At 47.2% G+C, this 14299-nt stretch overlaps 1 protein-coding gene and 1 pseudogene across 1 annotated transcript; both read right to left on the reverse strand.

The window, feature by feature from the left end:
- The window catches only part of LOC136577991 (arylamine N-acetyltransferase, pineal gland isozyme NAT-10-like), a 1639-nt pseudogene extending 1415 nt beyond the window's left edge, over positions 1-224 (reverse strand).
- LOC136577647 (arylamine N-acetyltransferase, pineal gland isozyme NAT-10-like) lies at positions 171-6578 on the reverse strand. Its single transcript, XM_066577556.1, has 4 exons — positions 6537-6578; positions 1845-1922; positions 542-1294; positions 171-281 (listed from the first exon to the last, which is right to left on the reverse strand). The coding sequence occupies exons 2-4, from the start codon at positions 1905-1907 to the stop codon at positions 273-275; spliced, it is 825 nt and encodes a 274-aa protein (XP_066433653.1). The 5' UTR covers positions 1908-1922; positions 6537-6578; the 3' UTR covers positions 171-272.
- Positions 6579-14299: the final 7721 nt, after the last annotated feature.

The following is a 14299-nucleotide window of genomic DNA, read 5'->3' on the forward strand; positions in this document are numbered from 1 at the left end:
GTAGTCCAGGTTTCACAAGACCCACTGGAAAAGACCATTGTTCTCGAAATAAAAGACTTCATGATTTCTTAGAAGAATCTTCTCATATATTGTATACAGTCAATGTCAAGAATGATTTTCTCCCCGCTGTGGATACTGAGGTTTTAAAATGGGACAGAAAGCAAGTGATGGCGGTGTAATGTTTGTAATGTAGAAAGTGATGACTGGATTGAAGACGCCTTGAATACGGTAATGCAAACCCTATGCAGATAGGTATTCGGATCCAACTTTGATTAGAAGTCCTTGAAGAGAATTAAAATATATTAGTCAACTGTCTTCAATGTCCCTCAATGAACCCAATTTCTAAGAACATGCCATAAAATATAAGGCACCATAATACCTAAAAATTTATAGTCACCATTATGGGTTTGGTGCCAACGAATAGGTAATTATCCATGAGATGACATGTTGGTAAATACGGTCAGAAGAGCACTATCTATGGAAGGGATAACAGGTCAACTATCAGCAGTTTTAGCAAATGCTTACTAATTAGAAGACTTACAGATTGAGATGCATTTGGAATCACAATATCTTCATCCTTCGGGACCAGTTTTCTACTCAAGACAATCCCAAATTTATCTCTGAGTAAACTAGGGATCTCTTCCTCAGTGAGTTCTCGAGTGGTCTTCACACTTCCACCTCCCTTGGTGTACTCAGTGCTGATCAGCCAGCGCCCAATGTATGTCAGTCTTGCTCTAGGGAGCTGTAGGGAACAGAAGGATTTTTGGAAAAATATGGAGCAGGGCGATGACTGGTGATATTCACACATCTCCCAAAAGTCTTCAAATGTCCTCTCCTCGAGGGTGAACTTGTAGAGAGTCCTCCAGATCTCTTCCTCCTTTCTCTCCATGAACCACTCATCTCCTTCTACCCGTAACCGATACACACCGCTGTCCTGCTCCTCTTCCCATTCTGCCTCTAGTAGAAATGGTTCAATGATTCCTTCCCCGTAACCAACATCACAAAGCCATCTCCTTTCTTCCAGTTCTACTGTCAATAACATATGGGATGGTGGACCATAAATACCAGTTATTGGGTTCCTCACCCTGGATGACAGCACCTTTGTTTCGTAGCCCAGTTGTTGCAGCACCCACAAGAAAAGACCATTGTTCTCATAGCAGAAACCTCCTCCTCGTCTTACAACTATTTTGTTATATATCCAAGGAATGTCCAAGATGATTTTTTCACCACTATGTATGCTGAGACTTTCTGTTGGTATGGAGTGTACATGAAGCCGATGTAATTCCCGTAAGGCCTCCTTCCCACGAACGGATTTCCGCCGCGTAATTCGCGGCGAAAATCCGCTGCGTTGCCCGCAGCTATTAGGTTCTATTGAACCTAATAGCACAATGCTCACGATGCGTAATTCCACCGCGGAATTACGCACCGCGATTTCTCCCGTCCTCACCCGCAGCATGCTCTATTTTCTGCGGGTGAGGACGGGCTGTACGCACTGACGGCTTCCATTGCAGTCAATGGAAGCCGTCCATTCACGCTATCTCCCGCTGTAACCAGCGGGAGATAGCGTGAAAAAACGCTTTCCCGCCCACCGCCGAGCGTCATATGACGCCAAATGACGCGGTCCGGCCGCGTCACGTGACACGGCCGGCCGTGCACGTGACACGGCTGGTGACGCGAGGGCGGTGGGCGGTGACGGGCGGTGACGCGGCGGCGGTGGGCGGGGAAGCGATTTCACGCTATCTCCCGCAGGTAAGTATAGGGGCTCTGGGGGGCGCCGTGACAGGCTTCGCAGCGGAATATTACGCTGCGGAGCCCGTCACGCTCGTGGGAAGGAGGCCTTAGGCTGAGAGGGAAGGAGGTGCACAGTCCATCAAATTTACCCTCTGTAGGTAGGCCTTCAGGTCCATTGTATAACAGGCATCCTATACAGTAAACATCCAAAGATTTATTAAACTTACAAGGATAAATGTTATCACCAAATACTTCTACATAAAACAATGCTATGTAATACTGCCCCCTCATGTCCAAGAATACGACTACTGTAATACTGCCCCCTCATGTCCAAGAATACGACTACTGTAATACAGCCCCCTCATGTCCAAGAATACGACTACTGTAATACTGCCCCCTCATGTCCAAGAATACGACTACTGTAATACTGCCCCCTCATGTTCAAGAATACGACTACTGTAATACTGCCCCCTCATGTCCAAGAATACGACTACTGCAATACTGCCCCCTCATGTCCCAGAATACGACTACTGTAATACTGCCCCCTCATGTCCAAGAATACGACTATTGTAATACTGCCCCCTCATGTCCTAGACTACAACTACTGTAATACTGCTCCCTCATGTCCAAGTATACTACTACTGTAATACTGCCCCTTAGTACAAGAATAAAAATACTATAATACTGCCTCCTATATACAAGAATATAACTACTATAATACTGCCCCCTATGTACAAGAATATAACTACTATAATACTGCTCCCTATGTACAAGAATATAACTACTATAATACTGCCCCCTATGTACAAGAATATAACTACTATAATACTGCTCCTATGTACAAGAATATAACTGCTATAATACTGCCTCCTATGTACAAGAATATAACTACTATAATACTGCTCCCTATGTACAAGAATATAACTACTATAATACTGCCCCCTATGTACAAGAATATAACTACTATAATACTGCCCCCTATGTACAAGAATATAACTACTATAATACTGCCCCCTATGTACAAGAATATAACTACTATCATACTGCTCCCTATGTACAAGAATATAACTACTATAATACTGCCCCCTATGTACAAGAATATAACTACTATAACACTGCTCCCTATGTACAATAATATAACTACTATAATACTGCTCCCTATGTACAATAATATAACTACTATAATACTGCCCCCTATGTACAAGAATATAACTACTATAATACTGCCCCCTATGTACAATAATATAACTACTATAATACTGCTCCCTATGTACAAGAATATAACTACTATAATACTGCCTACTATGTACAAGAATATAACTATTATAATACTGTTCCTATGTGCAAGAATATAACTACTGTAATACTGCCCCCTATGTACAAGAATATAATTACTATAATACTGCTCCCTATGTACTAGAATATAACTACTATAATCCTGCCCCCTATGTACAAGAATATAACTATTATAATACTGCCCTCCATGTACAAGAATATAACTATTATAATACTTCCCCCTATGTACAAGAATATAACTACTATAATCCTGCCCCCTATATACAAGAATATAACTATTATAATACTGCCCCCTATGTACAAGAATATAACTACTATAATACTGCTCCTATGTACAAGAATATAACTACTATAATACTGCCTCCTACGTACAAGAATATAACTACTATAATACTGCCCCCTATGTACAAGAATATAACTACTATAACACTGCTCCCTATGTACAATAATATAACTACTATAATACTGCTCCCTATGTACAATAATATAACTACTATAATACTGCCCCCTATGTACAAGAATATAACTACTATAATACTGCCCCCTATGTACAAGAATATAACTACTATAATACTGTCTCCTATGTACAAGAATATAACTACTATAATACTGTCTCCTATATACAAGAATATAACTACTATAATACTGCCCCCTATGTACAAGGATATAACTACTCTAATACTGCCCCCTATGTACAAGAATATAACTACTATAATACTGTCTCCTATATACAAGAATATAACTACTATAATACTGCCCCCTATGTACAAGGATATAACTACTATAATACTGCCCCCTATGTACAAGAATATAACTACTATAATACTGTCTCCTATGTACAAGAATATAACTACTATAATACTGTCTCCTATGTACAAGAATATAACTACTATAATACTGCCCCCCTATGTACAAGAATATAACTACTATAATACTGCCCCCTATGTACAAGAATATAACTACTATAATACAGCTCCTATGTACAAGAATATAACTACTATAATACTGCCCCCTATGTACAAGAATATAACTACTATAATACTGCCCCCTATGTACAAGAATATAACTACTATAATACTGCCCCCTATGTACAAAAATATAACTAACTACTATAATACTGCTCCTATGTACAAGAATATAACTACTATAATACTGCCCCCTATGTACAAGAATATAACTACTATAATACTGCTCCTATGTGCAAGAATATAACTACTATAATACTGCCCCCTATGTACAAGAATATAACTACTATAATACTGCCTCCTATGTACAAGAATATAACTACTATAATACTGCCCCCTACGTACAAGAATATAACTACTATAATACTGTCTCCTATGTACAAGAATATAACTACTATAATACTGCCCTCTATGTACAAGAATATAACTACTATAATACTGCTCCCCTATGTACAAGAATATAACTACTACAATACTGCCCCCTGTGTACAAGAATATAACTACTATAATACTGATCCTATGTACAAGAATATAACTACTATAATACTGCCCCCTATGTATGAGAATATAACTACTATAATACTGCCCCCTATGTACAAGAATATAGCTACTATAATACTTCTCCTATGTGGGTTACTGTCTAGGTTATGTCTGAAAAATGTATCTTGTTGTGTGTCATGTGACCATGTCTTATGTGATTGCAAGGTGGAATGTAGGAGCTGTTGATAAAGGCCACTGTCTGGCTGAAATGAGTTCAGCGTTTACCTGTAAGAGGTATCCGTTTTAATCAATAAAGTTATTCCTTTTAATGGTTGAAGCCCTTCTCCAGATCCACAGTTTCTCTCATGAAGTTTAGCCAATTGCCAACGGCCATCTGAGGACGGAGCTCCGCTGAGAATCAGATATTGTTTTTTCCCCTATACCGGAGGCTCTGCTGCTGAGTTGAGCCCCTATTCAATTTTTTTTTCCTTTTTTACTGGAATGTGGGAGAGTCTAGTAGTCGATGTGAGTCAGTGACTTGATCTTGCAGGGGAGTGTGGAGTCTAGCAGCAGTCTGGAGGAAGCAAGGAACGTTTGTAGAGTACTAGAGACTGTTGGTTTATGTAAAGTGTTGGACTGTTAACCTTTGTTACAAGTAAACTATCACTGCCGACCGTTGCTGGTTTTGCTCTGCAATGTTTCCCTGTGTGTGGACTACTTTATTCAACCATCCAGATTCACCACAGTGGATGGAATGGTGGCGTTACGAGTGACAAAATGGACTTAAGGTAAACCACACCTGGAGTTACCCTGTGAAACTCCCCCAGCAGTAAATTGGTTGGGTCCCGTACTACCCTTAGGGGAGGAGATGGTAGAGCTCCATGACAACCCCTTTAATCTGCCCCGCTATCTCCTCGGCGGTGGGCCCAGTCCTCGGATGCTGCACTATTTAAATGTTTTTTTTTGTTTGTTTTTTTTGCAAACATCTGAACATTTCTAAATTTGGTAAATAAACCTAATTTGCGAATGGGAATAATTTTGATTGCAACTGTATGTACAAGAATATACAATAACTACTAAAATACCGCCCCCTACATGCAGGAATATAACTGTTATTATTCTAGCTCTTATGTACATGAATTTAACTACTAGTCTGCATGATTATTATTATAATCAAGATATATGATAATATAGTGCAGTGGTGGCAAACCTATGGCATGCGTTCCAGAGTCGGCACGCAGAGCCCTCACTGCTGGCATGCGTGCTGGCAGCCGCTCACCGCGATAGCGAATAGCGGCCGCAGGGTAGCGGCTTCCCTGCCAATACTCACTGAGCAGCGCTGGTCCTGGGCGCACACTGTGACGTCTCCTCCTTAGTTCCGCAAGAGGGGACCACTGTGGGGGGTCACTATTACTGCTTGGGCCACTCTGGGGGTCACCATTGCTGCTGAAGCCACTGTGGGGGTCACTATTACTACTGAGGCCACAGTGGGGGTTACTATTACTACTGAGGCCACTGTGGGGGTCACTATTACTGCTACGGGATGTTTACACATGGAAGAAATGCTGCAGAATGTCCGCAGCGGAAATTTCCGTGGTAAATTCTGCAGCCTTTTCGCAGTCAAAATCTGCACCCTGTCTATTTTGAAACAGCCCTGTCCTTTTTATGACAATGGAGATAATACTTTAAAATCATAAATAAGTGGTTTTTGGGTTGCAGTTTTGGCACTCGGTCTCTAAAAGGTTCGCCATCACTGAGCTAGAGTCTATACCGTATAGTGGATATTTTATAATACAAGCTGTATAACTGTATATAATGTTCAAGTTTAGGTTGCTACATCTAAGTTACGAACCGGACCATGAAGTCGCAGTAGATACTTTCCATCTTGTGTTCTGCTTCTTTCCTGACACTTCCTGGAAGTCGGGTCTCTTATCATCTGTTCCTGCGGCTCCGCATTCCTCTATCCTTCTGGTAAAATACTGCAGAGCACATATGGATGAGGGGGTACAAGCTGAGCCCTAGCTGTACAGAAGTAAGTGCCCCCTTGTGCTCCAGATCACCTACCTTCTATTGTTCCTACAAGACGTGCAGCCTGGAGAGTAAGGAGTAGACACGTAACTTCCTCACGTCTGTCCCGGCATGGGGCGCAGCGCTGAACGTAGCATTTAAAGGGGAAATGCACACAAGACTGCTGGCATTCTAGAGCAACCTGAATAACCAAACATAACCGGCAGCTCCTCCCATAACCCAGAAATAAAGACGCTAAAACAGGTATGCATTTTGCTGAGTGGGAGTTGGTCACAGCTAAGGCAAAAGCTGCACCATTTAGTTGCAGATTTGGCCACGACATATTTGTGGCAGGTTTCCCATTGCAGGAAGCCTTCAGCAGTTCTAGGAAGTGTCACAGGACAAGACAAAGGTCACAGAGGAAGATCCCAGTATGAGTGCCGCAGCGCCTTGATACCGATATCATGCTTTCATTTGCAGAAATCCTTAGTAAAAAGGAACAGGGCTCACCTGGCATGTGCGGGGGGGGGGGGAGGGGGGGGTGTCCCTATAGGAATGGTGCCTACTCGCTAGCAACCGAAGTCCTGGAAGGCTCAACTAGCATTCATCCGTCCTTGCGCCCCACCGGGCATTCAAATAAATGGAGAGCAGCATGGGAAGAAACCCAGATCCAAAGAAATGGGTATAGACAATGTGGTCAAAACAAAAAAATCCCTGCGCTCATGCAGAACCTCCAGAAAAGAGATATTTCCATTGGGCGGGGTTCGGAGGTGAAGATGTACAGCGAGGTCAGGGGTGAAGATGTACAGCAAGGTCGGAGGTGTACATGTACACCAAGGTAAGGGGTGAAGATGTACAGCGAGGTCGGAGATGAAGATGTACAGCGAAGTCAGAGGTGAAGATGTACAGAGAGGTCGGAGGTGTAGATGTACAGCAAGGTCGAAGGTGAAGATGTACAGAGAGGGTCACAAATGAAGGTGTGGAGCGATGTTGGAGGTGAAGATGTACAGCGATGTCGGAGGTGAAGATGTACAGCGAGGTCGGAGGTGAAGATGTACAGCGAGGTCGGAGGTGAAGATGTACAGCGAGGTCGGGGGTGAAGATGTACAGCGAGGTCGGGGGTGAAGATGTACAGCGAGGTCGGGGGTGAAGATGTACAGCGAGGTCGGGGGTGAAGATGTACAGCGAGGTCAGGGGTGAAGATGTACAGCGAGGTCACGGGTGAAGATGTACAGCGAGGTCGGAGGTGAAGATGTACAGCGAGGTCGGGGGTGAAGATGTACAGCGAGGTCGGAAGTCAAGATGTACAGCGAGGTCGGAAGTCAAGATGTACAGCGAGGTCGGAAGTGAAGATGTACAGCAGGGTCGGAAGTGAAGATGTACAGCAGGGTCGGAAGTGAAGATGTACAGCAGGGTTGGAGGTGAAGATGTACAGCGAGGTCAGAGGTGAAGATGTACAGCGAGGTCAGAGGTGAAGATGTACAGCGAGGTCGGAGGTGAAGATGTACAGCGAGGTCGGAGGTGAAGATGTACAGCGAGGTCGGAGGTGAAGATGTACAGCGAGGTCGGAGGTGAAGATGTACAGCGAGGTCGGAGGTGAAGATGTACAGCGAGGTCGGAGGTGAAGATGTACAGCGAGGTCGGAGGTGAAGATGTACAGCGAGGTCGGAGGTGAAGATGTACAGCGAGGTCGGAGGTGAAGATGTACAGCGAGGTCGGAGGTGAAGATGTACAGCGAGGTCGGAGGTGAAGATGTACAGCGAGGTCGGAGGTGAAGATGTACAGCGAGGTCGGAGGTGAAGATGTACAGCGAGGTCGGAGGTGAAGATGTACAGCGAGGTCGGAGGTGAAGATGTACAGCGAGGTCGGAGGTGAAGATGTACAGCGAGGTCGGAGGTGAAGATGTACAGCGAGGTCGGAGGTGAAGATGTACAGCGATGTTGGAGGTGAAGATTTACAGCGAGGTCGGAGGTGAAGATGTACAGCGAGGTCGGGGGTGAAGATGTACAGCGAGGTCGGGGGTGAAGATGTACAGCGAGGTCGGGGGTGAAGATGTACAGCGAGGTCGGGGGTGAAGATGTACAGCGAGGTCGGGGGTGAAGATGTACAGCGAGGTCAGCGCGTGAAGATGTACAGCAAGGTCGGAGATGAAGATGTACAGTGAGGTCGAAGGTGAAGATGCACAGCGAGGTCAGTGGGTGAAGATGTACAGCGAGGTCGGAGTTGAAGATGTACAGCGAGGTCAGCGGGTGAAGATGTACAGCAAGGTCGGAGATGAAGATGTACAGCGAGGTCAGAGATGAAGATGTACAGCGAGGTCGGAGGTGAAGATGTACAGCGAGGTCGGAGATGAAGATGTACAGTGAGGTCGAAGGTGAAGATGCACAGCGAGGTCAGTGGGTGAAGATGCACAGCGAGGTCGAAGGTGAAGATGTACAGCGAGGTCGGAGATGAAGATGTACAGCGAGGTCGGAGATGAAGATGTACAGCGAAGTCAGAGGTGAAGATGTACAGAGTGGTCGGAGGTGTAGATGTACAGCAAGGTCGAAGGTGAAGATGTACAGAGAGGGTCACAAATGAAGGTGTGGAGCGATGTTGGAGGTGAAGATGTACAGCGAGGTCGGAGGTGAAGATGTACAGCGAGGTCGGAGGTGAAGATGTACAACGAGGTCTAAGGGATGAAGATGTACAGCGAGGTCGTAGGTGAAGATATACAGCGAGGCCCAAAGTGAAGATGTACAGCGAGGTCGGAGGTGAAGATGTACAGCGAGGTCAGCGGGTGAAGATGTACAGCGAGGTCGGAGGTGAAGATGTACAGCGAGGTCGGAGGTGAAGATGTACAGCGAGGTCGGAGGTGAAGATGTACAGCGAGGTCGGAGGTGAAGATGTACAGCGAGGTCGGAGGTGAAGATGTACAGCGAGGTCGGAGGTGAAGATGTACAGCGAGGTCGGAGGTGAAGATGTACAGCGAGGTCGGAGGTGAAGATGTACAGCGAGGTCAGGGGTGAAGGTGTACAGCGAGGTCAGGGGTGAAGATGTACAGCGGGGTAGGAGGTGAAGATGTAGAGCGAGGTCAGAGGTGAAGATCTACAGCGAGGTCAGCTGGTGAAGATGTACAGCAAGGTCGGAGATGAAGATGTATAGCGAGGTCGAAGGTGAAGATGTACAGCAAGGTCGGAGATGAAGATGTACAGCGAGGTCAGCGGATGAAGATGTACAGCGAGGTCAGAGATGAAGATGCACAGCGAGGTCAGTGGATGAAGATGTACAGCAAGGTCGTAGGTGAAGATGTACAGCGAGGTCAGCGCGTGAAGATGTACAGCAAGGTCGGAGATGAAGATGTACAGCGAGGTCGAAGGTGAAGATGCACAGCGAGGTCAGTGGGTGAAGATGTACAGCGAGGTCGGAGTTGAAGATGTACAGCGAGGTCAGCGGGTGAAGATGTACAGCAAGGTCGGAGATGAAGATGTACAGCGAGGTCAGAGATGAAGATGTACAGCGAGGTCGGAGGTGAAGATGTACAGCGAGGTCGGAGGTGAAGATGTACAGCGAGGTCAGCGGGTGAAGATGTACAGCGAGGTCGGAAATGAAGATGTACAGCGAGGTTGAAGTTGAAGATGTACAGCGAGGTCAGAGGTGAAGATGTACAGCGAGGTCAGAGGTGAAGATGTACAGCGAGGTCAGAGGTGAAGATGTACAGCGAGGTCAGAGGTGAAGATGTACAGCGAGGTCAGCTGGTGAAGATGTACAGCAAGGTCGGAGATAAAGATGTATAGCGAGGTCGAAGGTGAAGATGTACAGCAAGGTCGGAGATGAAGATGTACAGCGAGGTCAGCGGATGAAGATGTACAGCGAGGTCAGAGATGAAGATGCACAGCGAGGTCAGTGGATGAAGATGTACAGCAAGGTCGTAGGTGAAGATGTACAGCGAGGTCAGCGCGTGAAGATGTACAGCAAGGTCGGAGATGAAGATGTACAGTGAGGTCGAAGGTGAAGATGCACAGCGAGGTCAGTGGGTGAACATGTACAGCGAGGTCGGAGTTGAAGATGTACAGCGAGGTCAGCGGGTGAAGATGTACAGCAAGGTCGGAGATGAAGATGTACAGCGAGGTCAGAGATGAAGATGTACAGCGAGGTCGGAGATGAAGATGTACAGCGAGGTCGGAGATGAAGATGTACAGTGAGGTCGAAGGTGAAGATGCACAGCGAGGTCAGTGGGTGAAGATGTACAGCGAGGTCGAAGGTGAAGATGTACAGCGAGGTCGGAGATGAAGATGTACAGCGAGGTCGGAGATGAAGATGTACAGCGAAGTCAGAGGTGAAGATGTACAGAGAGGTCGGAGGTGTAGATGTACAGCAAGGTCGAAGGTGAAGATGTACAGAGAGGGTCACAAATGAAGGTGTGGAGCGATGTTGGAGGTGAAGATGTACAGCGATGTTGGAGGTGAAGATGTACAGCGAGGTCGGAGGTGAAGATGTACAGCGAGGTCGGAGGTGAAGATGTACAGCGAGGTCGGAGGTGAAGATGTACAGCGAGGTCGGAGGTGAAGATGTACAGCGAGGTCGGAGGTGAAGATGTACAGCGAGGTCGGGGGTGAAGATGTACAGCGAGGTCGGGGGTGAAGATGTACAGCGAGGTCGGGGGTGAAGATGTACAGCGAGGTCACGGGTGAAGATGTACAGCGAGGTCGGGGGTGAAGATGTACAGCGAGGTCACGGGTGAAGATGTACAGCGAGGTCACGGGTGAAGATGTACAGCGAGGTCAGAGGTGTAGATATACAGCGAGGTCGTAGGTGAAGATGTACAGCGAGGTCGGAAGTGAAGATGTACAGCGAGGTCGGAGGTGAAGATGTACAGCGAGGTCGGAGGTGAAGATGTACAGCGAGGTCGGAGGTGAAGATGTACAGCGAGGTCGGAGGTGAAGATGTACAACAAGGTCTAAGGGATGAAGATGTACAGCGAGGTCAGAGGTGTAGATATACAGCAAGGTCGTAGGTGAAGATATACAGCGAGGCCCAAAGTGAAGATGTACAGCGAGGTCGGAGGTGAAGATGTACAGCGAGGTCAGCGGGTGAAGATGTACAGCGAGGTCGGAGGTGAAGATGTACAGCGAGGTCGGAGGTGAAGATGTACAGCGAGGTCGGAGGTGAAGATGTACAGCGAGGTCGGAGGTGAAGATGTACAGCGAGGTCGGAGGTGAAGATATACAGCGAGGTCGGAGGTGAAGATGTACAGCGGGGTCGGAGGTGAAGATGTAGAGCGAGGTCAGAGGTGAAGATGTACAGCAAGGTCAGCGGGTGAAGATGTACAGCGAGGTCGGAGGTGAAGATGTAGAGCGAGGTCGGAGATGAAGATGTAGAGCGAGGTCGGAGATGAAGATGTACAGCGAGGTCGGAGGTGTAGATGTACAGCGAGGTTGGAGCTAAAGATGTACAGCGAGGTCAGCGGGTGAAGATGTACAGCAAGGTCGGAGATGAAGATGTACAGCGAGGTCGGAGATGAAGATGTACAGCGAGGTCAGAGGTGAAGATGTACAGCGAGGTCAGAGGTGAAGATGTACAGCGAGGTCAGAGGTGAAGATGTACAGCGAGGTCAGAGGTGAAGATGTACAGCGAGGTCAGAGGTGAAGATGTACAGCGAGGTCAGCTGGTGAAGATGTATAGCGAGGTCGAAGGTGAAGATGTACAGCAAGGTCGGAGATGAAGATGTACAGCGAGGTCAGCGGATGAAGATGTACAGCGAGGTCAGAGATGAAGATGCACAGCGAGGTCAGTGGATGAAGATGTACAGCAAGGTCGTAGGTGAAGATGTACAGCGAGGTCAGCGCGTGAAGATGTACAGCAAGGTCGGAGATGAAGATGTACAGTGAGGTCGAAGGTGAAGATGCACAGCGAGGTCAGTGGGTGAAGATGTACAGCGAGGTCGGAGTTGAAGATGTACAGCGAGGTCAGCGGGTGAAGATGTACAGCAAGGTCGGAGATGAAGATCTACAGCGAGGTCAGAGATGAAGATGTACAGCGAGGTTGGTGGTGAAGATGTACAGCGAGGTTGGAGGTGAAGATGTACAGCGAGGTCGGAGATGAAGATGTACAGCGAGGTTGAAGTTGAAGATGTACAGCGAGGTCAGAGGTGAAGATGTACAGCGAGGTCAGAGGTGAAGATGTACAGCGAGGTCAGCTGGTGAAGATGTACAGCAAGGTCGGAGATGAAGATGTATAGCGAGGTCGAAGGTGAAGATGTACAGCAAGGTCGGAGATGAAGATGTACAGCGAGGTCAGCGGATGAAGATGTACAGCGAGGTCAGAGATGAAGATGCACAGCGAGGTCAGTGAATGAAGATGTACAGCAAGGTCGTAGGTGAAGATGTACAGCGAGGTCAGCGCGTGAAGATGTACAGCAAGGTCGGAGATGAAGATGTACAGTGAGGTCGAAGGTGAAGATGCACAGCGAGGTCAGTGGGTGAAGATGTACAGCGAGGTCGGAGTTGAAGATGTACAGCGAGGTCAGCGGGTGAAGATGTACAGCAAGGTCGGAGATGAAGATGTACAGCGAGGTCAGCGGGTGAAGATGTACAGCAAGGTCGGAGATGAAGATGTACAGCGAGGTCAGAGATGAAGATGTACAGCGAGGTTGGAGGTGAAGACGTACAGCGAGGTCAGCGGGTGAAGATGTACAGCGAGGTCGGAGATGAAGATGTACAGTGAGGTCGAAGGTGAAGATGCACAGCGAGGTCAGTGGGTGAAGATGTACAGCGAGGTCGAAGGTGAAGATGTACAGCGAGGTCGGAGATGAAGATGTACAGCGAGGTTGGAGATGAAGATGTACAGCGAGGTTGAAGGTGAAGATGTACAGCGAGGTTGAAGGTGAAGATGTACAGCGAGGTCAGCGGGTGAAGATGTACAGCGAGGTCGGAGATGAAGATGTACAGCGAGTTCGGAGGTGAAGATGTACAGCGAGGTCTGAGGTGAAGATGTACAGCGAGGTCGGAGGTGAAGATGTACAACGAGGTCAGAGGTGAAGATGTGCAGCGAGGTCGGAGGTGAAGATGTACAGCGAGGTCGGAGGTGAAGATGTACAGCGAGGTCAGCTGGTGAAGATGTACAGCAAGGTCGGAGATGAAGATGTATAGCGAGGTCGAAGGTGAAGATGTACAGCAAGGTCGGAGATGAAGATGTACAGCGAGGTCAGCGGATGAAGATGTACAGCGAGGTCAGAGATGAAGATGCACAGCGAGGTCAGTGAATGAAGATGTACAGCAAGGTCGTAGGTGAAGATGTACAGCGAGGTCAGCGCGTGAAGATGTACAGCAAGGTCGGAGATGAAGATGTACAGTGAGGTCGAAGGTGAAGATGCACAGCGAGGTCAGTGGGTGAAGATGTACAGCGAGGTCGGAGTTGAAGATGTACAGCGAGGTCAGCGGGTGAAGATGTACAGCAAGGTCGGAGATGAAGATGTACAGCGAGGTCAGAGATGAAGATGTACAGCGAGGTTGGAGGTGAAGATGTACAGCGAGGTTGGAGGTGAAGATGTACAGCGAGGTCGGAGATGAAGATGTACAGCGAGGTTGAAGTTGAAGATGTACAGCGAGGTCAGAGGTGAAGATGTACAGCGAGGTCAGAGGTGAAGATGTACAGCGAGGTCAGCTGGTGAAGATGTACAGCAAGGTCGGAGATGAAGATGTATAGCGAGGTCGAAGGTGAAGATGTACAGCAAGGTCGGAGATGAAGATGTACAGCGAGGTCAGCGGATGAAGATGTACAGCGAGGTCAGAGATGAAGATGCACAGCGAGGTCAGTGAATGAAGATGTACAGCAAGGTC

Source organism: Eleutherodactylus coqui, chromosome 8, assembly GCF_035609145.1.
Source record: "Eleutherodactylus coqui strain aEleCoq1 chromosome 8, aEleCoq1.hap1, whole genome shotgun sequence".
Taxonomy (NCBI): Eukaryota; Metazoa; Chordata; class Amphibia; order Anura; family Eleutherodactylidae; genus Eleutherodactylus; species Eleutherodactylus coqui.

Excerpts from the sequence above, each read along its gene's own strand:
- LOC136577647 (XM_066577556.1), bottom strand. The coding sequence starts at position 1,907 with ATGGACCTGAAGGCCTACCTACAGAGGGTAAATTTGATGGACTGTGCA. Across the intron at positions 1,295-1,844 it reads GTGCACCTCCTTCCCTCTCA|GCCTTACGGGAATTACATCG; the intron begins GCCTAAGGCCTC and ends CGTGGGAAGGAG.